This window comes from Mytilus galloprovincialis, chromosome 6 (assembly GCF_965363235.1).
Source record: "Mytilus galloprovincialis chromosome 6, xbMytGall1.hap1.1, whole genome shotgun sequence".
NCBI classification, from domain to species: domain Eukaryota; kingdom Metazoa; phylum Mollusca; class Bivalvia; order Mytilida; family Mytilidae; genus Mytilus; species Mytilus galloprovincialis.
In genome coordinates this window covers 98,767,682-98,793,003 of record NC_134843.1, presented here as the reverse complement: position 1 = coordinate 98,793,003, position 25,322 = coordinate 98,767,682, and the positions used below count along the sequence as shown (strand labels likewise).

The window sequence follows — 25,322 nt, the reverse complement described above, 5'->3', positions numbered from 1 at the left end:
AAAACTATATTTCAGATCTCATAAAAACTAGCACTATAATATGTCACTATAGTACAAATTCTGAGAATCCACAGGCAACGAGTTCCCCGTCCCCATCTGTTAACCAAGTCTTCGAGAAATATGTGCCCTAAAAAAGAATTACATAAATATTTATAATCTGTATATCAGAGGTTAACAATTTATTTATCTGACCTCCTATATATACATTTGTAGGAATATTCTTGGTTAAAAGCGACCGCGTTGAGACAGAATAGATGTAATATGGGGTTAGCAGGCTTGGTTTATTTAATCCACGGCTAGTATTTGGGTTACGTGCCTTTATTTGTATGTAAAAAAAAAAACACGACGTTGGAGAGATCTGAAACGTTTCGCCTTGACAACAGATGAAGAAATTGATGATGAACGATTAAAATAAACGCAGAAAGCACATTAAAATGCTAATTCGCTGTTATTGTCGACATTTGTTTTTAGTACTTTTTTGTTCACGGTACTTTTCTATCCCAAATTCATGTATTTGGTTTTGATGTTATATTGGTTATTCTCATCGGATGTTGTCTAATGCTAGTCCGTTGCTGTGTGTGTTACATTTAATGTTGTGTCGTTGTTCTCCTCTAATATTTAATGCGTTTGCCTCAGTTTTAGTTTGTTACCCCGATTTTATTTTTTGTCCATATATTTATATGTTTTGAACAGCGGTATACTACTGTTGCCTTTATTTGTATGCACCAATGGAAGTAGGTTCTGTATAATGAAGACTTGATCACTTGGATAGGCTTCTAGTCTAAAATGCCGCATGTTCGGAAAGTTGATAAGATAAATTCGTAACAGAGTGTCCTAATGACCTACTAGTACTACGATTTACGTGGGGCAGTAAATTCGATAAGGGGTGAGAGCGAATCACGTATGTAATTTTCTTATCCCTCTATATATATTTATATATATGGGATCATATTAGGTCACTAGAACACTGTGAAACTAATAATACCTGGTAAATTGTGTAGGAAACTTTCGACTGTCTATATTATATACTAGTATACTTCGGTTTTAATATTTGGAAGAAACGCATTCATGGTGCTTCTATCTTTGATGGTCGAAATGCAGTGTGATGGCCTGAATTCCGACGATATGCAATGTTGACTTAGCGATGGTTTGAAGCGAATATTGAAAAAGATGCTCCAGTAAATGTATGGTCTCAATGATGATCGTTAGGCGAAAAAGTATGTAAATTATGCCATATGTATAACCCAAAAACACAACAGCAATAAAAGAAGTTATAAATACAAATAAATTCTATGAAGACCTACGAATGATTACCTGGAAAAAGTTAACATAGGTTTCATATTTTGTCCTGTTCATACGTAAACATACGATATTGGTTTTGCTCATTATTGACAATCTCTTTTTCTCTAGTTGTTTAAATCCTCGTCATTTGGTCTCTGGTGGGTACTATAATTTGTCTCGTTTTTAATTATACCACCTTCACCTATTTTTATTTTGGATTGTTTGGCTATCCTGCTTGTTAATTATACTGTTATGTTTAGAAAGGTTAAATTTTGTTTGATATAGTCACCTTTTTGTGTGTAATTTATGCGCAATATAAAAAAAAATCCCATAGGTAATTTGCGTTTCAATATTTGTAATAGTTATCAATATGTATGCGATAAAAATATGCATAAAATATCAACCAATGACAATAATATACGTATAACCTAAGTCCTTTCTATTGTATTACCTTTGGTAGATATTTGGGAACCTTCCTATCTGTGATCCATGCGTGAAATCCCGGTTTGTATGGACAGAACACTTGTCTGTCTTCCTCCTCCTCGTTCTCATCAATACTACAGAAGTCCCATTTATTATCATATAGGTCTTTACCATTATACTTCACAGATATACCTAACTCTCCTCCGTTGTATTCCTCATCTGTAAAAACAAACAGATATTATATGTTACGCTGACATTTTTTTGTGCGGACGAAAATTGGGGAGAACTACGGCAACATTTGCGTATGAGATACTGTCTCGTTGATGTGTGCAGTACGTAGCATGTTTGAAACTACCTAAGAAAATTAATCGAGGGAGGGTTGGAAATTACCTATACAAAGATTACAACTTAGATAGATTTTGTTCTTCTTTCTTGTCTATTAGGTCATATAGATCCTAAAATTTCTACGTTTTTATACGTCATTCCTGACTTTGAAATGTTTGGCTTTGGTATTCGTTATGGAAAGCGCTCCAGACGCACGGAATTTATAAAATGTTATTTTCGTCATCTATATTTATGTTACTGTAAAGTGAATAATGTTACATTTGTCTCAATTTTATGAATATTTTTTTTAATGCCTAAGTCAAATACTAATTTAAGCTGGTTAACGCATATACTATCAAATATTTTCAACATCCAGATAATTCCATTTTATCATTGTTCTTATAAGTACGGTTTATACATCAAATGTAAATTGGGTTTACCATAGATTATATCGATAACGATACAGATTTGATAGCGATAAAAAAAACAACAACATTGGAACGTCCTACCTAGTAATGTGATAGGTTATTTTAAAATAAAATTGCAGGCTTTGAAAACCTCCAATCATTTGCAATCGATTTAAAAATAGCATCTTGAAGAGGACAATGTCACATAAACCTGGTTTTCGATATGTTTTTAGTCATTTACCAAAACCACTCTGATTTTTTTATCCCCAGTGCTTTTCCACTTTGCATTTCATTATTATTTTTTTTAACTTTTTTTTTTTTACTTTTTTTAATTCGAGCGTCACTTACATGTCTGTTGCATAACACAATCTTAAGTATAGTATCTATGATGAGTTTATTTTGAGGACAATGTCAAATATACGTATTCAAACACGCAATTATATTCTGTGCGATTATGTATGTATACTTTCAGTGTTCTTATACTGTTTTGTTGTGTTCTGTCTGCTTAAACGTGTACTATCATTGTGCTTGCACTGTTTTGTTGTATACTGTGCGATTATACATGTATACTTTCAGTGTTCTTGCCCTGTTTTGTCGTGCTCTGTGTGGTTATACGTGTACTATCAGTGTGCTTGCACTGTTTTGTTGTATTCTGTGCGATTATACATCTACGTTCAGTGTGCTAGCCGACTGTTTTATGAGTACTACATATATCAGTATGTGTGCACTGTTTAGTTGCACTTTGTGTGGTTATACATGCACTGAGTACATGCACTATCATTGTGGTTGCACTGTTCTGTGAGTATGTACTATCAGTGTGTTTGTACTATTTTGTTGTATTCTGTGTGGTTAGACATATACTCAGTTTGTTTGCCCTATATTTTGTATTCTGTGTGATTAAATATGTACTTTCGGTTTGTTTGCCCCGTTTTATTCTTTGAGGTTATAAATGTATTATTAGTGTTTATACACTATTTTGTTGTATTTTGTGGTTATAAATGCATTTTCCGTGTTTCTTTGTCTGATTTGTTTGTCATCTGCGAGGTTCGGTGTTTTTGCACTGTTATTTTGTATTATACTTTGCTTTACGTATACAAATAACGTATTTTCACAGTTTTTTGGTAACCTTTGCGGCTGTGCGTGTAATATGAATGATGTTTACACTGTGTTTGTGCATGTAGATAATTATTCAATGTCATTTTATTTGATAACGACACATCACGTAAAATAAGTTATAGCCTTACCAAAAGTTACATTCACAAAAGTTCGAGATTTGATTCCTCCTGATTGTTTATCTGGCAGTAGAATAACTTTACCAATAGTATCTTTGTCGCCATCTGTAATCAAACAAAATTATGACTGAGAAAAAAAGTCGTTTTACTTCATGGTTTAAAGATAGTCATCCATACACATTTTAAACACTTTATTGTTAACTTAATGTTGTTTTTTTTGTTGCTTTTAATAATCAAGAATGCTATGATAATAGCATGTAAATTTACTGATCTGATAGAAGAAAAACTACATTATTGTCTAAACTTGACGCGACATTGTCTTGGATCGCTTACGAAGTTTGCATATTATGAATATCTTTTGCTGTTTTTCGCAAAATCAAAAAAATAACTATAACACAAAGTTGGTCGTCGCACTTGGTCTCACACCCCTAGAGGATCATGTGCACGTGATTATCTATTTTTTTTTAAAGCTTTATTCTAAAATGTAAACTACTGTCGCCTAGGCCTAATGCATAAATAGTCTTCCCTCCAGCATCTTTTTTCTGTACCATAGAAGTCTTGATAAAAAGAACTGTTAAACTTATTATTTTCCATACTCACCACAAGAATCCCACAAGGTTCCTATAGCAACATAGTTATTGTCTTTTATGAACTTTCTCCATGCTATTTCTGAATCAGTTAATTCATCTACATCCTCGTTAACCTTTTTTCCAGCAGACTTTTTAAGATTTGTTTTTAAAATTTCCTCTGGTGGACCATGATTGAAAAAGATCATATAAAGACTGAACACAGAACACATCAATATCAGCAAAATAATTAGCGGAATTTTACGGCAGTTCATTTTTATTCCAAATATGCGCATTCCTTTAAAAAGCACAAACGGTACTAATTTTAATGTACCAATTCAAAGTTTCAAACAATTATAAAAATCCGTCGTTGCAAAAGTTATTCATGACAGTCCCACTATTTATGATACTATTAATTGCACTGATAAGTTTTTAACAACACAATTACATTTAGAGTTTGACCCTGTATTTAATCACATGATAAACTTATGTATACATGTACAAATGAGTGACATAATAATGACTGTTCCATGAACTAGTTTCTTCATTTGGAGTTGAGTTTTCCGGTTTTAGCGTCAATGTATCGTCTTTCAAGAGTCGTACCAAACTAAGTGCAACACAACTATCCAAAATTGTCAAGATCTCTTTAAAAGAGATTGTGTATGAAAGCTAATAAAGGAAGCTTTTCGACACCTTTTATAGTTTTTATCTACCTATTAGGGAAAAATTTATCTGTTCTGTTGCCATTAACTGCAGTGGCGGATCCAGTGGGGGTTCCGGGGGTTGGAACCCCCCTTTTTTTTGGCCGATCAATGCATTTGAATGGGAGCATATAGTTGGAATCCCAAGATAAGTTATTGGAGGGCTGTCGAGATTAATTTTGCATATTTGGGATAAAAAAAAATAACTGCCGTAAAATCCACTGATTATTTTGCTGATATTGATGTGTTCTGTTTCACTGAAAGGTCGTTATTTTTAATAAGTATAATAGAACACTTTTATAATCGCCGACTAAACCTAAATGTTATGCCGACGCCGACGAGATGTATGATCGCTATGTCTCGCTTCATAGACTAAATATCAGACTCGACAAAAATCTAAAATATATTGAACTAACTACATCTAACCATTATCTAATTCCTCAAACATACTTGTGGTAAAAACTAACCTAAGCCATACATGTGTGAAGTCTAGGTAAAGAATACCTAAATTAAGTGTGGAACTTCTTACTAAAACTCCGTGTTTCAACTGACGAAAGTAAAGATTTCTATGATTTGAAACTGCTTTGGTCTTGACCTTAATGTAAAACCGAATCAATGGCATGCAATCATACTTAATACAACAACAACAACAACAATTTTTATTTGTCAATCAAGACGCCCCGAGGAGCAGTACAATTACAGTTTAAATTAAAGTGTACAAATAATTGTGGTGATTTTTTTCATTGAAATTACAATATAAAGGCCAAGGTCACATACAGGTTAGTGTTGACCTTAACATTCCATTCCTCTATGATTGGTACTAGCTCATATCTCGACCTCGAAAGACGGGCAAAATGTTATATCCCTACCCTGGTTAGTTTGGTAAGAAAATAATGAATGACAGGTTTTACAGTCACATACTTTTGAAAGGATACTATGTCACAGTGCGATGTAGAATATTTACTCAAAATAGTAAGAATATATAAATTATAAATGATTTTGATTTAGACAAAACAAAGCAATTTAATTAAGGTGCCAGCTGAAGGACGCCTCCGGGTGCGGGATTTTCTCGCTACATTGAAGACCCATTGGTGGCCTTCGGCTGTTGTCTGCTCTATGGTCGGGTTGTTGTCGCTTTGACACATTCCCCATTTCCTTTCTCAATTTTAATAATGAAATTTATAAAGAAATTTTTTAAATCATAATTCTAATAAGTATATATGTATTTACCAGTGGCGGATCCAGAAATTTTCATATGTGGGGGCCCACTGACTGACCTAAGAGGGGGCCCGGCCCGCTCCAGTCACGCTTCAGTGATTCCCTATATAAGCAACCAAATTTTTTCCCAAAAAAGGGGGGGGGCCGGGCCTCCTGCCCCCCCCCCCCCTAACTCCGCCTCTGCTTATTTATCTGTATTAATCAAATTCAATATAACGTAAAGTCTGGCGCAAGCACTGCTGTCAAGTTAGTAACACAAAACGTTTTGAGAAAAGTACAATTAATGGGGTTAATGAATATCAAAAATTATGTGCAGGTGTCCTATCTACATAAACAACTTCAAGAGTGTTAAATACTATATTATGTAACAGGAAATTTGATAAAACTTTACTTAATAATAAACATGTCAACCTTGAGCCTTGTTTTTTCAGACAGGTAATTCTTATCAATTATAGTAGATAGCGTAGCAAAGAAGACAAAGCGATTATATATTAAAAGTAATCCTTATTCCTGATATCAAAAATTTGCACAGAAAGCTAAAAATTGAACAGAAAAAATACATTGTCGGCAACAAATGAGAAAACAATGAATTATTTAGCTTTCGTGGATTCTCATTAATCCACGAGTGTATACTGGTACAATTGGGACTGGGGAGTGTAGACTGGGACTAGTGGTCTAGTGGTTAAGACCGATGGCTACAGTGCTGAAGGTCCTGAGTTCGATTCTCACTCGGGGTGCTAAAAATATCAGTACATCAGAAGGGTAATTTTCACCCTCTCACACACATCTCTGGTACACAGACCGGAGTTCAAACTAGAATGGGTACTTTGGGGGCCTCGGTTGGTCAAAGTTGTCCCCTACTTTGACCTGGAGATCAATCTTCTGATATCTCTCTGGTTTGTCTGTTTCCACCAAGTGGCCCGGTGGTTCTCTCCGAGTACTTCGGCTTCCTCCGCCATAATAACAGACTTCCCGGTGTCCTACACGTTCCCTTGGGCGGTGTTGGGTGGGGATTGTTCTGGTGGTGGGATAATATTGTAAAGGACACCATTAATCCTTAGGGAGTGTACATGGATCCGGTGTACCCTTGCAGTCATTCAAGGGGTGCGTCTTAATTGGCGGAATCTCAGTACATACATACATATACCCGTACAATTGGGACTTTGGGGAGTGTATACTGGTACAATTGGGACTTTGGGGAGTGTATACTAGTACAATTGGGACTTTGGGCGAGTGTATACTGATACATTTGGGACTTTGGGGAGTGTATACTGGTACAATTGGGACTTTGGGGATTGTATACTGGTACAATTGGGACTTTGGGGATTGTATACTGGTACAATTGGGACTTTAGTGAGTGTATCCTGATACAATTGGGACTTTGGGAGTGTATACTGATACAATTGAGACTTTTGGGAGTGTATACTGGTACAATTGGGACTTTAAGGAGTGTATACTGGTACAATTGGGACTGGGGATTGTATACTGGTACAATTGGGACTTTAGGGAGTGTAAACTGATACAATTGCGACTTTGGGAGTGTATACTGATACAATTGAGACTTTTGGGAGTGTATACTGGTACAATTGGGACTTTAGGTAGTGTATACTAATGCAATTGGGACTTTTGGAAGTGTATACTGATACAATTGGGTATTTGGGGGAGTGTATACTGATGCAATTGTGTATAATGATGCAATTAGGACGTTAGATTTCGTATACTGATGTAATTGGGACTTTGGGGAGTGTATACCGGTACAATTGTGACTTTGGGGAGTGTATACTGGTACAATTGGGACTTTGGAGAGTGTATACTAATACGATTGGGACTTTGGGGAGTATATACTGATGCAATAGGGACTTTGGGAGTGTATACTGATACGATTGGGACTTTGGGGAGTGTATACTGATACGGTTGGGACTTTGGGGAGTGTATACTGATACGGTTGGGACTTTGGGGAGTGTATACTGATACGGTTGGGACTTTGGGGAGTGTATACTGATACGGTTGGGACTTTAGGGAGTGTATACTGATACGGTTGGGACTTTGGGGAGTGTATACTGATACGGTTGGGACTTTAGGGAGTGTATACTGGTACAATTGGGACTTTATGTAGTGTATACTGGTACAATTGGGACTTTAGGTAGTGTATACTAATGCAATTGGGACTTTTGGGAGTGTATACTGATACAATTGGGTATTTGGGGGAGTGTATACTGATGCAATTTGGACTATAGGGAGTGTATAATGATGCAATTAGGCCGTTATATTTCGTATACTGATGTAATTGGGACTTTGGGGAGTGTATACCGGTACAATTGTGACTTTGGGGAGTGTAGACTGGTACAATTTGGACATTGGGGAGAGTATACTAATACGGTTGGGACTTTGGGGAGTGTATACTGATACTGTTGGGACTTTGGGGAGTGTATACTGATACGGTTGGGACTTTAGGGAGTGTATACTGATACGATTGGGACTTTGGGGGAGTGTATACTGATACGGTTGGGACTTTGGGGAGTGTATACTGATACGGTTGGGACTTTGGGGAGTGTATACTGATACGTTTGGGACTTTTGGGAGTGCATACTGATACGGTTGGGACTTTAGGGAGTGTATACTGATACAATTGGGACTTTGGGGTGTATACTGAAACGGTTGGGACTTTGGGGAGTGTATACTGATAAGGTTGGGACTTTAGGGAGTGTATACTGACACAATTGGGACTTTTGGGGTGTATACTGATACGATTGGGACTTTGGGGGAGTGTATACTGATACGATTGGGACTTTGGGGAGTGTATACTGATATGGTTGGGACTTTAAGGAGTGTATACTGATACAATTGGGACTTTGGGGGTGTATACTGATACGATTGGGACTTTGGGGGAGTGTTTATTGATACGGTTAGGACTTTTGGGAGTGTATACTGATACGGTTGGGACTTAAGGGAGTGTATACTGATACAATTGGGACTTTGGGGAGTGTATACTGTTACAATTGGGACTTTGGGGAGTGTATACTGGTACAATAGGGACTTTGGGAAGTGTATACTGGTACAATTGGGACTTTGGGGAGTGTATACTGATACAAATGGGACTTTGTGGTGTATACAGGTACAATTGGGAGGTACACTTGGGACTTTGTTGAGTGTTTACCAGTACAATTTGGACTTTGGGTGTATACAGGTACAATAAGGACTTTGGGGGTATATACAGGAACAATTAGGAGTATATACTGGTACAATTGGGACTTTGGGGAGTGTATACTGTTACAATTTGGACTTTGGGTTGTATACATATACAATTGGGACTTTGGGGAGTGTATACTTGTACAATTGGGACTGATGGGGAGTGTATACTGTTACAATTGGGACTTTGGGGAATGTATACTGGTACAATTGGGACTTTGGGGAGTGAATACTGGTACAATTGGGATTGGGGAGTGTATACTGGTATAATTCGGACTTTAGTTAGTGTATACTGGTGCAATTGGGACTTTTGTGAGTGTATACTGATGCAATTGGGTCTTTGGGGGACTATACGGAGTGTATAATGATGCAATTAGGATGTTAGATTGCATATACTGATGTAATTTAGACTTTGGGGAGAGTATACCAGTACAATTGTGACTTTGGGAAGTGTATACTGGTACGATTGTGACTTTGGGAGTGTATACTGATGCAATTGGGACTTTGGGAGTGTATACTGATACAATTGGGACTTTGGGGAGTGCATACTGATACGAGTGTGACTTTGGGGAGTGTATACTGATACAGTTGAGACTTTAGGGAGTGTATACTGATACAATTGGGACTTTGGGGGAGTGTATACTGATACAATTGGGACTTTTGGGAGTGTATACTGATGCAATTGGGTCTTTGGGGGAGTGTATACTGATGGAATTGCGACTATAGGGAGTGTATAATAATGCAATTAGGACGTTATATTGTGTATACTGATGTTATTGAGACTTTGGGGAGTGTATTCTGGTACAATTGTGACTTTGGTTAGTGTATACCTGTACAATTGTGACTTTTGGTGGTGTATAGTACTGATACGATTGGGACTTTGGGAGTATATACTGATGCAATTGAGACTTTGGGGAGTGTATACTTGTACAATTGGGACCTGGGGGAGTGTATACTGATGCAATTGGGATTTGAGGGGGGTGTAAATTGATACAATTGGTGAGTGTAAACTGATACAATTGGGACATGGGGAGTGTATACTGATGCAATTGGGATTTGGGGGAGTGTAAATTGATACAATTGGGGAGTGTATACTGATACAATTGGGACTTTGTGGAGTGTATACCTGTACAATTTTGACTTTAGGTGTGTGTATTCTGATATGTATGGACTTTGGGGAGTGTAGACTGATGCAATTGGGACTTTGGTGAGTGCAAACTGATGCAATTGGGACTTTAGGGAGTGTATACTGATGCAATTGGGATTTGGGGGAGTGTAAATTGATACAATTGGGGAGTGTATACTGATACAATTTGGACTTTGGGGAGTGTATACCTGTACAATTGGGACTTTGGATGTGTGTATTCTGATATATATGTATGAACTTTCATGAGTGCATACTGATGCAATTGGGTGTTTAGGGAGTATATACTGATGCAATTGGAATTTATGGGAGTGTAAATTGATACAATTGGGGAGTGTATACTGATACAATATGGACTTTGGGGAGTGTATACCTGTACAATTGGGACTTTGGGTGTGTGTATTCTGATATGTATGGACTTTGGTGAGTGCAGACTGATGCAATTGGGACTTTAATGAGTGTATACTGATACAATTGGGTCTTTGGGGAGTCAGACAGACATATCATCACTATAAACCACCTACTTCTGAAAGCTTGAGTATTTTTGAAATTAAATAAAAGCTGTTCTAAAACATAATAAAACAAAAATGTGTCCCCAGTACACGGATGCCCCATCTGCACTATCATTTTCTATGTTCAGTGGACCGTGAAAATGGGGGAAAATCTCTAATTTGGCATTGAAATTAGAAAAATCATATCATAAGGAACATGTGTACTAAGTTTCAAGTTGATTGGACTTCAACTTCTTCAAAAACTACCTCGACCAAAAACTTCAACCTGAAGCGGGACGAAAGGACGAACAGAATAACGGACAAACAAATGGACGAACGGACGCACAGACCAGAAAACATAATGCCCATAAATGGGTCATAAAAACCAACGAATAAATAATATTTTTATTGGATTAAGTTGTAGCAAATAAATATAAGAGTCCTTTAAGAAAGTAAAATATTTCAGATCCTCCCAGCTTAGATGTTCCGTACACTCGGTCAACAAATGATATTGGAACCTGTAAAATACAAAACAACAGTAATTATACATTTAGAATACATAAGTCAAATTGTACCTATAAATAGCATCTGTTATTATGTAAATCACAGTACCATAAACTGCTGAATCTGCTAATATTTGAATTCATTTTATATGGTAAATGTCAACAATGATGGGTAATATGTGGTATTTAAAATTGTACAAATTTGCCTAGGACAAATACACCTTAAACCTTCTTTACTTCTTTATTTTTATTGGCATTTTGAGACAGCAACCAAACAAAACAAAAGAAAACCAGACATCATTAACTAATGTATAACAAGGCCAAACCAATAGCTAATTGTCTATACATGTACAATAAGTTGAGCTCTCAATATCATAAGTCTAAAATAAATATAAATAAATCCACTTGAATGGTGAGTTGTCTCATTGGCACTCATACCACATCTTCTTATATCTATTAGTATATATTCCTAACCAGGTGCTCCACAGGGCACAGCTTTATACGACTGCAGAGGTCGAACCCTGAACAGTCCGGGCAAGTATGGGCAAAACATTCAAGCTTGATACAGCTCTGAATTTGGATTGTGATCAAATTTTTGACATAATATGGGTTTATTACACAAAACAAATGTTAAGATCTTACAAATTTATTGCACAATATTTTGTAATTAAAGATTTCTTCTTCAAACTTTTCACAATTTGAAATTTGAAAAATTTGGAAAAAAAAAATGAAAACTACCACCACCACCTTTTTTTTCAATTAGTCCAAAGCCTTAAATTTCTTTAAAGATTATTTACTAGTAGTGTAAGGGAGGTAAAGACGAACATACCCAACATGGTATGTTAAATGTTTTTGAATTACCTCCCTTACACTGCTTTTAAATTGTCTTAATTGTCCATTGTCCTCTTTTTTTTGCCCCTTATTCCAAAATATTTTGAGCCATAACCCCCCAAAGTCAGAACTAACTATCCCTTCATGGTTTGGAAAGTTGTGGTATAATTTCAGAGAGATTCATACACTTAAACACAAGTTATTGTTTGAAAATTACAAAAATGCTTATTTTAGGCCCCCTTTTTGGCCCCTAATTCCTGAACTATTGGGACCATATCCCCTAAAATCAATCCCAACCTTCCTTTAGTAGTAATGAACCTTCTGGTAAAAATTTATAAAGATCCATTCACTAAAACTAAAGTTATTGTCCGGAAACTAAATGCGTCTTCTGACGACGCAGACGACGACATGATAGCATTATAAGACGCCAAAAAAAATTTGTGGTTGTATAAAAATATTTAAACCTCTCTGCTTCTAAAATAACATATTCTGATAATTAAATCAAGTAAATGTTCTACACACCAGTGTAATAAAGCAAATATCATAATCAGATATCACATATCAAATCAAATACAAAGTAATGGTGATATCTCTGCCTTGATAGCAGTCAAGTCATTTTTAATCTTTACATTTGAAAATGTGGAGAAAACCAAATACAAGGTATTCACAAAGAATCAGTGGCGGATCCAGAAATTTTCATAAGTGAGGGTCCACTGACTGCCTAAGAGGGTGCACGCTCCAGTAGTTCTTCTGTTATTCCCTAAATAATCAACAAAAGTTTTACCACAAAAAAAAAGGGTTTGGTATATCAGGTCCCCTAGGCCCCATCCTAAATTCACCTCTGATTTAGAACAAAATATACAAACATGCTACATTTTCAAACCTAAAAAAAAACCAAAATCACAAATTCCTCCAAATATGTCATAAAGTTAATAAATAGATGCATAAATAAAAATTCCTGAATTTAATCTATATGACAATTGTTATCTTTTATTTGTACACTACTGTGTTATCTAATATTGTACACATTTACACCTATCTATTACTTGATAACTGTTGACATATACTGATAACCTATAATATTCAGGATTCTGACAGCGTAAATTCTGTGACCTTGAGCTTAGATGACCCTTGTCCTTTTGTAGAACATTTTACTATAGTTTTACTTTTTAATCACCTCTTATAACTAAAACAAGTTAAATACTAATCTAAATGGTACAGTAAATATGATAATCAGACATTTTTACAACACTTATATATGTACTTGATTACTTTGTGCTATTCTTATATTCACTCTTTCTTATATTGTATCCAATCCTTGCATGAATCAGAACAGAGCAGGAAAATGTGTTCAAATGACACCAAACTCGTTCTCATAATGCACTAATAGTTTCCTTGTTCAGTGCACATTAAATTTCCGTAACTTTACATATATTTAACAGTTCTATCTCCCCTGTAACTGTATCATATGCCCATAAAGAAATTCAATTGACAATTAATAAAATTGTACCTCTCCTATAGTACTGAAATTAAATTCACAATAAATAAAAGCATACCTCTCCTATACTGCAACCAAACTGTGTAGCTCTTACAATCATCTCCATTTGGAAGACATATCCTTTAGACACACAGGCATTTATTAATTTCTCTAAAATTTCTTTTTTATAAAGCCTGTAATAAAAAAAGTATTTACTCTTACAACATAATATTAAACATGGTAAAATGGAATCGTTTTCAGACAACTGATCTAACTTGTTTTGCAGTTTGAGAGCTTTCTCATATTTTAAAAACCAATTAGAATTCAATAATCCATTTCTTTCTGCTACTTATGCAACTAAACTGTACAGAAAAGCATCATAGATTCTGTTACAATTAATCAAATATTTTTTCAACAGGACAGTATTGAGAAAAGGTGCAGTTTAGTCATAATTGAATTAAAGTGCTAATTGATCGTTGTTTTAAATTCAGTCAGTTAGACTAAACTCCTTGAGATATGTAACTTATTAAGCTAATCTAATATTTCCCCCGAGGCAAACACTGAGCTGTTTAGGAAATTGTTTGCTTATACTGGAACATTCCTATGGAATGGACTAACATTTGTTATTCATCATTGCTATTTCAGGAAGGACTGCATGCAGATGAATTTATCTGATATCAGAATGTGACTTCTTGTCATTGAGTAGCTCACCATGCCACATTATTCACATTAATTAAAAAATTGTATTTATTTCTGAATTCATAGCACTTGAAGAAAATATAAAGAAAAAACATTCAAAAGCTATAAGCTTTATAATTTTTTTTTTTAGAAAGTATTAAGTTGATTTATATAATTTTTATAAATTTTATCACATATACCTCTTGAACTGTTTTATCTTTACATGTGACACATTGAACTACAAATGTATATATTGCTAACTGTTAACATTTATTTTCATAATTATTAGTCAGCAGAATATAAATAATACACAGTCAGAATGATAAGCTGTTAATAAATACTACTATTACTAGTTGGGATTCCAACGAGTACTTGAGTATCACTTCTTGGTACAGAGTATTGAATACCAAAATGATACTCGACTAATCAGTTTTCTATTAGAATGTTATTGTTAAGTGAAAAAGATAATATTTTAAATAAGAACACAATTTTTGCACCCTGTGTCCTTTCCTCAGAAAATGATTATAGCTATCAGAAAGTTCTAATCATCACCCCTTTTTATTAATAAATGTGTTTTTTTACGATTCCCAAATACTGTTGTTTGAGTAATAATTTTTCTAAGGACATCAATTAATAATTCTTATATGATTTGCATATCTATAAATAATTGAATTGGATTGGTCAATCAGAATTTTTCTCTTGGTTTACACTTTGAAAAGCCATATTCCGAAACTACTTTCATAAACATCACTGTGATCTATTCATGCGCAATACACATACATAAAGGGATCCTGGGATTTCAGTCAGCAAATTGAAATTGAAGAACAAAAAACATAACAGTAGACTTGTTTCTATTTTAAGGCATATATAACAGAAAAGAAATAATGCATTAAAGCTTTGAAAATGTATAAAATGTAGATTCATATAAAATTTCGGGAAATTCACAAATGATTTTGCCAATTTACGTCATGACAAAACACGACGTCATAAGATTGAAAACTTTCAAAGGAAAGATTATTTCGTTACTTGTACGCTTCAAATTCGGATAATTTTTAATTAAACTGAAGTTTTTGAGGTAGGTGCTATTTCATTTTAGATTCTGTTGCATTTATCAGACATTTATAGTTTTTAGAAAGTCAAGATGGCGGCGTAATCCTTAGTTACGACATGCCATATTTTGCTTTCGATGGTAATTGTAGTAGCCATCAAACAAAACATGTTAATAAATAATCATGTATGTTTGGCTGAAAAATTATAAGGATTAAAACACATTTTTTCTAGATGTTATTGATGTGTAAACCGGGTCTCTTACTCTCAAAATTGACATAAAAGTCCAAAAGTTTGTGAGTTAATCGCCCCTGTTTACACATCAATAACCTCTAGAAGATGTGTTTAATTCTATAATAACATGATTATATTATTGACAATTTACATAATTAGTACATGCATGTAGTAAAGGAACCATTGATTTTGGTATATAATTCCTTGGACTATCATCTAATCTTTAGTAGGTAATAAATTGTTGAGGGTTTTACACTTATAAGACAACAACCCAAATTACATAAAATGGGTGTAATTTTGTGTTTCCATTTTGTAAATGGTTTACAGAGAGAGTACTCGTTCTGTAAATCCAACGAGTACTCGATTCGAAAATCTTCACAGACTTGACATCCCTTATAAATACATAAATTTGACAGTTAGTCATATAAAAACTTATATTTCTCATGGAAATAAATTTGTTATAGTAACACTTTTGCCATCATACAACTATAGGTGTTGTCGAGATATTGTCCATGCAGTTACATTCATTCTCATTAAGAACACATACAAAAAAGAAATGGTTTCTTTCATTTTCTACTTCATTTACATAAAAATTTAATGTAATATAAGATAAACAGCAGTGCCAAGAGTGCATAATTCACTCTTATTGTCTTGGGGATATACCACTTTCTTGTGGTAGTTTTATTATTTGCGACTAAGATTGACCAAAGCACCCTCAGATAACAGAAATTGTGGCAAGAATAAAAAATTATTTCTAAGGCATTAAATTATAAGCAAATAAAATGATTTTTATGTTGGCATAAAAACATAAGAAATCAGATGGAATTATATTAAAAGTTACTTCCAAAAAAGCTAAATATTTTAAATTTGCAGTATTTTCAACAAAAGCAGCTAGTCTAGATTAGTTGTTAAATTTTTTTGATGATATATTTGACCTAAAATAAAATTTATGCTGACTCAACAACAATAAAAATAAGTAAAGTCAGTAACAAGGTAATTAGACTTACCTGAAGCTTCCTGTGACATCTGATGCACCTGGTCTAAGTAATACTTGTGTAATATAATTAGCTGTTCGACTGAAACAAACAAAAAACAACTGGTTTGTTCTTTATTTTAAGATTAGACAGCAACTCAACACAAAAAAAAATCTAAAGATCAACATAATGTTTTCAATAATAGACAAGAGTTTTAACTATATAGCAAGCTCCAAATCACCATTAATTTAGTCAAAATAAGAATAAATGTAATAGAGTTTCAAAGAAATGCCATCAACACCAAATTCTGATAAGGACAAATTGCACTATGTAAAAAAGAAAACCACATATATCTCTACACCTATTTCATTTCAATAGATATTAATCTTGGAATATTTACCACTTGTACAAATTTAGTGTAAGACGTGATAAACAATCTGAGAAAAGCATGACCTTCTTCGTGAATAAATTTTTATTGTCGCTATTTTGTGCATTTTTCCTTTGATCTTTTTTTGTGATAATTTTTCAAATTATGCTACTCGCTTCAGATGGAAAATTATCGCTAGAAACTAAGCAGGCACGTGGCGTTGCTAACGAAATTGACATGAAATTGACAACGTCGTCATAGGAAAAATAGCGATAAACAGATTACCATTGGTCATCTCAACTCGGCTCAAGCGAGAAAATCAATCCCATTGAGATGATCAACAATAATCTATAATTATACAATAGAATACTCAATAATTTCAGACCATCTTGATATGACTATTACCTCACTACTTTTCTTTTTATATCCCATCCATACACTCCACCATCTCCACTATATCTGGTCCCTGATACTACATCATAATCTCCTTCTTTTTGTTTTCTAAAAGATAAACATAGCAAATGTTGATAGTGTAACAAATACAAAACTGCATAAATAACTCTTCATTTCAGGGGAGATAATTAAACTGGAAGCAAAAAGCAACAAAGTTTACTCCATTTTGTGAAATAGCATATTGTGAATAATTGTTGCAAGGTTATGATAAGGAAACTGACCAAATATTTGGTAATTACTATACCATGGTGTAAACCTACACAATATCTTAAGAGGGACTAATTTAAAAAAAATTAATGTTTAAATCTTACCTCAGATGGTTTTATCCATTTAAAAAGATAATCAACATTTTAATTTTATTTTGAGAACCAATTTACAATACTTTCTTTATCATTTTGTTAAATAACTATACAGAAAATAAATCCCTAAACTACAAAGTTCCATACGAGAGCACTGTAACAACAATACTCAAAATGTGTTCATGAACCTTTTTAATATAAGACAATGCAACTGTATAGTAATTATATAAATATAAGACAATGCTACTGTATAGTAATTATATAAATATAAGACAATGCTACTGTATAGTAATTATACTGTAGGTCTGTTCATGCTACTGTATAGTAATTATACTGTAGGTTTGTTCATGCTACTGTATAGTAATTATACTGTAGGTTTGTTCATGCTACTGTATAGTAATTATACTGTAGGTTTGTTGATAAAGTGTTATGTTTATAGATACAATGTACTTACTTTATAAATTCTGGTATAAACTTTGGCTGAAAAACAAAAAAAATAGACTGATACCATTGCCATAAAATCCTAGGTACAATTTGACTTCTTATTTGCAAAGATATTTGTGCTTTACTGTTCTCTTTAATCCAATATCTTTTAAATAATTTAGATGCTCCTAATGTGTCTCTAGTGTCTATAAATTGTAGTAGTCAATTTGGAACTCAAATGGTTGATGTGGATTTTACTAGTAACTATTATAAAAATGCAATTCATGAGTATATTTTCATAAAACTTTTGTTTGTCACAAATGTTTACAAAATTTTATAAATAAGGGGAGGCAACTCAGATGACTTAATTTCAGAATGAACTGTACTGAAATTTGCAAATTTTGTTGTACCGGTAAATCAGAATAATCAAAACAAAATGAACCCTTTTATATTGTCATTTTCTAAAATTATCATTTATTAATAGCACGATATACACAGTTGACCACTTATCTACATGATCTAAACTTACATGATGGGACAGATCAGCATCCATTATGACAATAAAATTTCCAGTAGCATGTTTCATTCCATGAATGTAGGCAGTCCCTGAAGTATAGCAATATTCAATACTTTTAGAATGATTCAATAGTCTATTTGCCAATTCCCGTTATTGATCCTGTAATTAGAAATCCCTTTTTTTGTTGTCTTCCTTAGGGGAAAGAGCAAATTTACCTGTGCATAATGTGAGTAACCTTTAAGTTTTTCAAATCTTTTAATAACATTAATTTGTTGTTTAGCTAAATACTTTTGTCACCCAAAGTTATTTTCATGAAAAATTAAAGAACCTTAGTGAGCACGCTCACATACCCCACGTCCCCACATTGTCATTGGAGAAATTAAATAAGTATAAGAAAAAAAAATTGTATAAGAAAAAATATTGAATAATAATTTCCTGTCAATAAACATAGTATGTCCTTATTATCTACAAAATTTCATGAAATTCTGTTGTGTGTTTTCAGAGGAGTTGAGATGACAAACTGTTGCAGAAGTACATTGAAGCAAATAAGTTCAAAGGGGCATAACTCCTAGAAAAAAAATTGAACCGTAATTTCCTGTTGATATGCACATCTACATAGTATGTCCTTATTATCTACAAAGTTTCATGAAATTCTGTTGTGTGGTTTGAGAGGAGTTGCGATGACAAACTGTTGCAGAAGTACATTAAAGTAAATAAGTTCAAAGGGGCGTAACTCCTAGAAAAAAAATTGAATCGCAATTTCCCGTCGATATGCACAACTACATAGTATGTCCTTATTATCTAAAAAGGTTTCGTGAAATTCTGTTGTGTGGTTTGAGAGGAGTTGCGATGACAAACTGTTGCAGTAGTACATTAAAGTAAATAAGTTCAAAGGGGCGTAACTCCTAGAAAAAAAATTTAATTGCAATTTCCCGTCGATATGCACAACTACATAGTATGTCCTTATTATCTGAAAAGGTTTCGTGAAATTCATTTGTGTGGTTTGAGAGGAGTTGCGATGACAAACTGTTGCAGTAGTACATTAAAGTAAATAAGTTCAAAGGGGCGTAACTCCTAGAAAAAAAATTGAATCGCAATTTCCCGTCGATATGCACAACTACATAGTATGTCCTTATTATCTGAAAAGGTTTCGTGAAATTCTGTTGTGTGGTTTGAGAGGAGTTGCGATGACAAGAAACAGGACTGACGGACTGACGGACGGACGGACGGACTGACGGACGGACGGACGGGTCAAAAACATTATACCCTCCGCAACCCGTTGCGTGGGGTATAATTAGTTGAACGGCCAAAACATCACTTTGAACTTATTATGCTTTGCATTGACAAAAGCCAATTTATTACGGTATAGAACCAGTCTCAACTGATAAAGGGAAGTAATTTGTTTAAAAAGTGCGTAATAATAGAATCAAATCGGTAATTGGCAAATGGACTTTTATGTTTACAAAGAATAGCATAATTCTATGTGCTTACAAATTAAAGCGCACAACATTCCCAAGTAAATTGAATTTATGGGACATCCATAAAATTAGTACAGAAATTATTTCATGAATTTTGAAGTTATTGAGAATTTGCTTAAATGAAGTTACATCACTTAAAGTTGAAACATGTGACTTATATTCTGGATGACTAAATTTATAATTCTGTGCATGGAACATTTGATTTTACTAAGGCTTGACAACACAGTGATGATCAATAAGTAGTAATAGTTAAAAATAACAGATTCTATATTTACCTAATCCTAGTTTTTTCTCTCTTGGTCTCAATACCTGTAAACAATGATCAAAGTTATACACAAGTCTACAGGATCTGAAATATGGACCTGGCTGCATATGCGAACAAGAAGGAACAAGGAGAAATGGTAAAAGTACAAGTCTTTTCATAACATGAATTTTACCAAAATGTGCACTCAAATCTAAATTATGATTAAAAAACAGATTTTCTTATAGGAAAGGTTTATTTTTGATTAATAATGATTGACCTATAAAAATTAAAGTTATCCATACATGTATAAACAATCATATTGACATGATTGATGGTTTTTCAAAAGTCTTAGAAATTAAAGATACTTTTTTTCAAATTTTGCAATTTATCTAAAATGACGTTGCAGGTTATTCTCTTTTCTATAATTCAAAAAGAATAATATGGTCAACAAATCTTTATAAAAGAAGTTTCTTTATGGAACGATTGGATAACACTGGTTGAAATGCATCTGAAGTTATAAATTACAATTTTTTCTTTGCCATATATTTTCTCAAGTTGTATTGCCACCTCTAAGGATAACTTACAATTTTGTCTTTGCCATATATTTTCTCTAGTTGTTTTGCCAACTCTAAGGATAACTTACAATTTTGTCTTTGCCATATATTTTCTCTAGTCATGCTAGTTGTTTTGCCACCTCTAATGATAACTTACAATTTTGTCTTTGCCATATATTTTCTCTAGTTGTTTTGCCACCTCTAAGGATAACTTACAATTTTGTCTTTCCCATATATTTCCTCTAGTTGTTTTGCCACCTCTAAGGATAACTTACAATTTTGTCTTTGCCATATATTTTCTCTAGTCATGCTAGTTGTTTTGCCACCTCTAATGATAACTTACAATTTTGTCTTTCCCATATATTTTCTCTAGTTGTTTTGCCACCTCTAAGGATAACTTACAATTTTGTCTTTGCCATATATTTTCTCTAGTTGTTTGGCCACCTCTAAGGATAACTTACAATTTTGTCTTTGCCATATATTTTCTCTAGTTGTTTTGCCACCTCTAAGGATAACTTACAATTTTGTCTTTGCCATATATTTTCTCTAGTTGTTTTGCCAAATCTAAGGATAACTTACAAATGACTTACAATTTTGTCTTTGCCATATATTTTCTCTAGTTGTTTTGCCACCTCTAAGGATAACTTACAATTTTGTCTTTGCCATATATTTTCTCTAGTTGTTTGGCCACCTCTAAGGATAACTTACAATTTTGTCTTTGCCATATATTTTCTCTAGTTGTTTTGCCACTTCTAATGTTCCATCAGGACTGCCATCATCAATTACAATGATTTCAAAATCATATTTACTGCAATCAAACAAAATTTTGGTGTGCTACTTTGAGAAGTTGGATATATATTTATAAACATTATAGATATAAAAGATAGAGAGGTGTGGCAGTGCAGTTAAGAATGGGTTAACCACATATCATTCTGCATGATCTGTGCATGTACTAAATTTGGCTACCGGTATCTCTAATTTAATGTTGTTTGTCTTTTACATTGTATGTCAGTTAACTTTTGTGAGAGTTGGTATTTGCTGTTTGTACTGTACATGTACATTAGTTTTTGTGCTTCAAGTTATACTTGTACTAATCAACAGCATCATTACCATTTGAACAGGTACAAAATGTATATGTACAAATTATTCAACTGATCATGATGATATTTATTTTCAAAAGATTTGTCATACTTTTAAATCAGCTACATTTGTTTCTTCTTATCTATAGTCCAGAAATTCATTCTTTTTATATATATACATATGTAAGAAGATTTGGTATGAGTGCCAATGAGACATCTCTCCATTCAAGTCACAATTTGTAAAGTAAACCCTTATAGATGTTTGTAGAGAACAATTATATAACATTTATATTAGATATACTTGTATGTGGTTCAGAAACTGACAAGTGCAGTACATTTTACTACATCTTTAAGTACCAGTTTTTAATATTGTTGAAGGCTAAAGTGAATATTCAAATTATTGATTGTTGGTTGCTACATGTACATGTATATGATGTAGTTAACATCCAGTGTCAAATATTTCATTATTCAAATGAGAATTTAGTGTGCTTTTAAGGTATATATATATAACTATTCTAAATCCTATATGCTCTTTCCAATTTCACTTTTAACAATGATCTGCCCCAATGACTTGAAGACTGTGTTTTCTGATGCAATAATGTGATGGTTGTAGACAATAGACAATATTTTACATATTTATTGGCACAAACGCATTTACAATAAATGGTAATGACCAAATGGATAAACAATTTACAATATATGGTAATAAAATACAAACAATTGTATATAAGTGAATAAAAAATTAAAGGTATAATGAAAATCTATTGCAATAGATCACTTCTTCCAAGTAGATCATAAAAAAAACTTATCATTATGAGAAAGTATTTTTTAAATTCTTTCAATAAATTTTAATAAATTCCTTTTTAGGCAACAATTTTCTAGTCATTTTTTGTTTTGCCTACTAAAAAGTTTCTTCGTAAGAATGCATAGCTTGACATCTACAAGGAAACATTACAGACATAGTAAAGAATATTCATAAAAATGTTTTTTTTACTACAACAATTTATGTAAAATGGATTTATTCATTTCATGACATCATTATTTGTTACCTCTCTGTAAAATATTTCACAATAAGCCACACTATTAGAGGTAGATTGTCCTTTTCGTTGTAAGTTGGAAGGAGAACAGAATATTTGTTTTTCTTCTCAGCCATGTTGGCACTTTTTAGGGACAGGCTATTTCTCAAGAATGATATATTTACTTTTATGTGGATATATCGAACCAAAATATAAAAAAAGTTAAAACATTTGTTTAAAATCTGATAAAATTGAATTGTACAAGCAAATTAACAAGAATTCAAACGTTACAGCATTTAAAAAATATTTGTTTTATTGATAAAATCACTTGTCCCCAAATTTAACCTTCAAACCGGAAGTAGAATAAAACTCTAATCAACCCGGAAACAGACCAAATGGATACAGACTGAATTTTCACATTTATGAATTCTTTGAATAATGTCTTTTCTAGAAAATGACACTGCTTCAAAAGAAAGGTTTATGATTTTTTTATATGTATATATCATGAAGTTTCATAAGAATTTATACACATTCACTTACAAATGACTTAGTTTTTCTTTGTTGGGTTATGTCTTATGATCTCTTATGACTTATAAATCGTCATCGTCTCACTGTCCAGCCTTCATTCGCTTTATCAACCAACATAAATTTAGAAACTGTATCTAACCATATATATACATTCAACATGAAAATCCTTTTCCTTAATACTCAATCTTTTAAAACAGCAACTGGACTCAAAGAAATTTGTGAAAAATATAATGTTGACATCTTATGTATTAATGAATCCTTTGAATCTGAAAAAAATCCACTCTCATTTGGTGATTGGAAACCAATAACATCACCTAGACCAAATAAAGCAAGGGGAGGATCTGCAATATTTTTAAAGCCAAGCAATCATTTCATAGGACAAAGACAGGAACATTTGGAACTAAAAGACATTGAAATGGTCAGTATCGAGGTAAAAGACAGCAAAAACAAAACATTTCATCTTTGGGTTCCGTACATCCCACCAGAAAAACCAGAGTTAATGAAAAAGCTTTGTACACATATTGAACAACAAAATTTAAACAATTTAATATTGGTAGGTGATCTAAATGCTAAATCCTTCGAATGGAACAATGCAGTTGAAAATAAACATGGAGAATTACTAGAACAATGTATGACGACTTCTAAGCTGATTTGTGTTAATGATGATCAGGCTACAAGAAGAGCAAGTAGTTCTGTAATAGACTTATTTCTAATTTCAAGGCAACTATTTAATGATGTTAAAAATTGTATAACCCTAACTCATGAAAAGGTACAATCAGACCATATTGCAGTATTGTTAGATTTTAATGCAGGTAATCCTCACGAAGAAAATACATCAGAAGAGGAATATTGGAATATCAAAAAATGTGATTGGAATGCATGGAAAGAAACAGCAAAAGACTCATTTTCAAAATTATCCTTTCCACAAAATGAAAATATAGAAAATAACTACAACCGATTTGAAGAAACTTTAACAAACTGTATGACAAAATGCATTCCCTTAGTCAAACCAAAGAAAAAGACGATAATACAACACCCCCCATGGTGGAATGATGATATCAGAGAAATGAAAGGAAAACTAAACAAAGCTCAAAAGAAATTTAAATTAAGAAGTACACCAGAAAATTTTGAAAATGTTGCAAAAGCAGAAAATGATTTTGAAATGACAAAAAAAGATGCCCAAAATAAATGGTCTGAAGACTTGTGTGAAAAAATTGGAGAAGCAAAATCTTTAAGGGAAAAATGGTCAAATTTCAAAAAATTAACTAAAAAGAAATCTGAAAATTTAGTACATCCATTGCAAGGAAATAATGGAAATATTCTTTTCACTGAATCAGAAAAATCTAACATCCTGAAAAATACCTTCTTTGGAGGTTACCATTTAAAAGCAAATAATTTTAATCAACAATTCTATGATGACATCACACAGCAATACATCAGCATTAGTACTTCTAATCAAGAAGAAAATACAGATAACATCAAGTACAATGATTATATTACAATGGAAGAGTTAGAAGGATCCATTTTTAAATTAAAAAAAGAATCAGCACCAGGTCCAGACTTCTTTTTTACTGAACTTTTCATCAATGGTGGAAGCGAATTAAAATCCAAACTTTTGGACATCATTAACCAGTCATGGGAAGA

At 33.1% G+C, this 25,322-nt stretch overlaps 3 protein-coding genes across 4 annotated transcripts in view; 1 reads left to right on the top strand and 2 right to left on the bottom strand.

Moving 5' to 3' along the window:
• Nucleotides 1-4,655, bottom strand: LOC143080909 (uncharacterized). The gene is made up of 4 exons (XM_076257064.1): nucleotides 4,268-4,655; nucleotides 3,680-3,772; nucleotides 1,733-1,923; nucleotides 1-127 (listed from the first exon to the last, which is right to left on the bottom strand). Exons 1-4 carry the CDS (start codon nucleotides 4,527-4,529, stop codon nucleotides 47-49), a joined length of 627 nt encoding a protein of 208 aa, XP_076113179.1. The 5' UTR covers nucleotides 4,530-4,655; the 3' UTR covers nucleotides 1-46.
• Nucleotides 4,656-11,369: 6,714 nt separating this feature from the next.
• LOC143080908 (dolichol-phosphate mannosyltransferase subunit 1-like) lies at nucleotides 11,370-23,329 on the bottom strand. Of its 2 annotated transcripts, XM_076257061.1 has the most exons (9): nucleotides 23,184-23,329; nucleotides 21,764-21,863; nucleotides 20,533-20,566; nucleotides 18,792-18,868; nucleotides 18,294-18,319; nucleotides 17,493-17,588; nucleotides 16,754-16,822; nucleotides 13,867-13,981; nucleotides 11,370-11,494 (listed from the first exon to the last, which is right to left on the bottom strand). In XM_076257061.1, exons 1-9 carry the CDS (start codon nucleotides 23,285-23,287, stop codon nucleotides 11,390-11,392), a joined length of 726 nt encoding a protein of 241 aa, XP_076113176.1. In that variant the 5' UTR covers nucleotides 23,288-23,329; the 3' UTR covers nucleotides 11,370-11,389. The 2 variants fall into 2 exon arrangements, with proteins under 2 accessions (XP_076113176.1, XP_076113177.1); XM_076257062.1 differs by lacking the exons at nucleotides 21,764-21,863; nucleotides 23,184-23,329 and adding an exon at nucleotides 21,086-21,203.
• A 213-nt stretch (nucleotides 23,330-23,542) lies between these two features.
• Nucleotides 23,543-25,322, top strand: part of LOC143080905 (protein FAN-like) — a 30,766-nt gene continuing 28,986 nt past the window's right edge. Inside the window, exon 1 of the mRNA XM_076257059.1 lies at nucleotides 23,543-23,626. Coding sequence (XP_076113174.1) covers nucleotides 23,589-23,626 — 38 coding nt within the window. The 5' untranslated portion in view covers nucleotides 23,543-23,588. The remainder of the gene's footprint in view (nucleotides 23,627-25,322) is intronic.

Excerpts from the sequence above, each read along its gene's own strand:
- LOC143080909 (XM_076257064.1), bottom strand. The coding sequence starts at position 4,529 with ATGCGCATATTTGGAATAAAAATGAACTGCCGTAAAATTCCGCTAATT. Across the intron at positions 3,773-4,267 it reads AACCTTGTGGGATTCTTGTG|ATGGCGACAAAGATACTATT; the intron begins GTGAGTATGGAA and ends GTTTGATTACAG. Across the intron at positions 1,924-3,679 it reads TTTTGTGAATGTAACTTTTG|ATGAGGAATACAACGGAGGA; the intron begins GTAAGGCTATAA and ends TTGTTTTTACAG.
- LOC143080908 (XM_076257061.1), bottom strand. The coding sequence starts at position 23,287 with ATGGCTGAGAAGAAAAACAAATATTCTGTTCTCCTTCCAACTTACAAC. Across the intron at positions 21,864-23,183 it reads GTGAAATATTTTACAGAGAG|TAAATATGATTTTGAAATCA; the intron begins GTAACAAATAAT and ends GTTTGATTGCAG. Across the intron at positions 18,320-18,791 it reads ATGCTGATCTGTCCCATCAT|CCAAAGTTTATACCAGAATT; the intron begins GTAAGTTTAGAT and ends TTTGTTTTTCAG.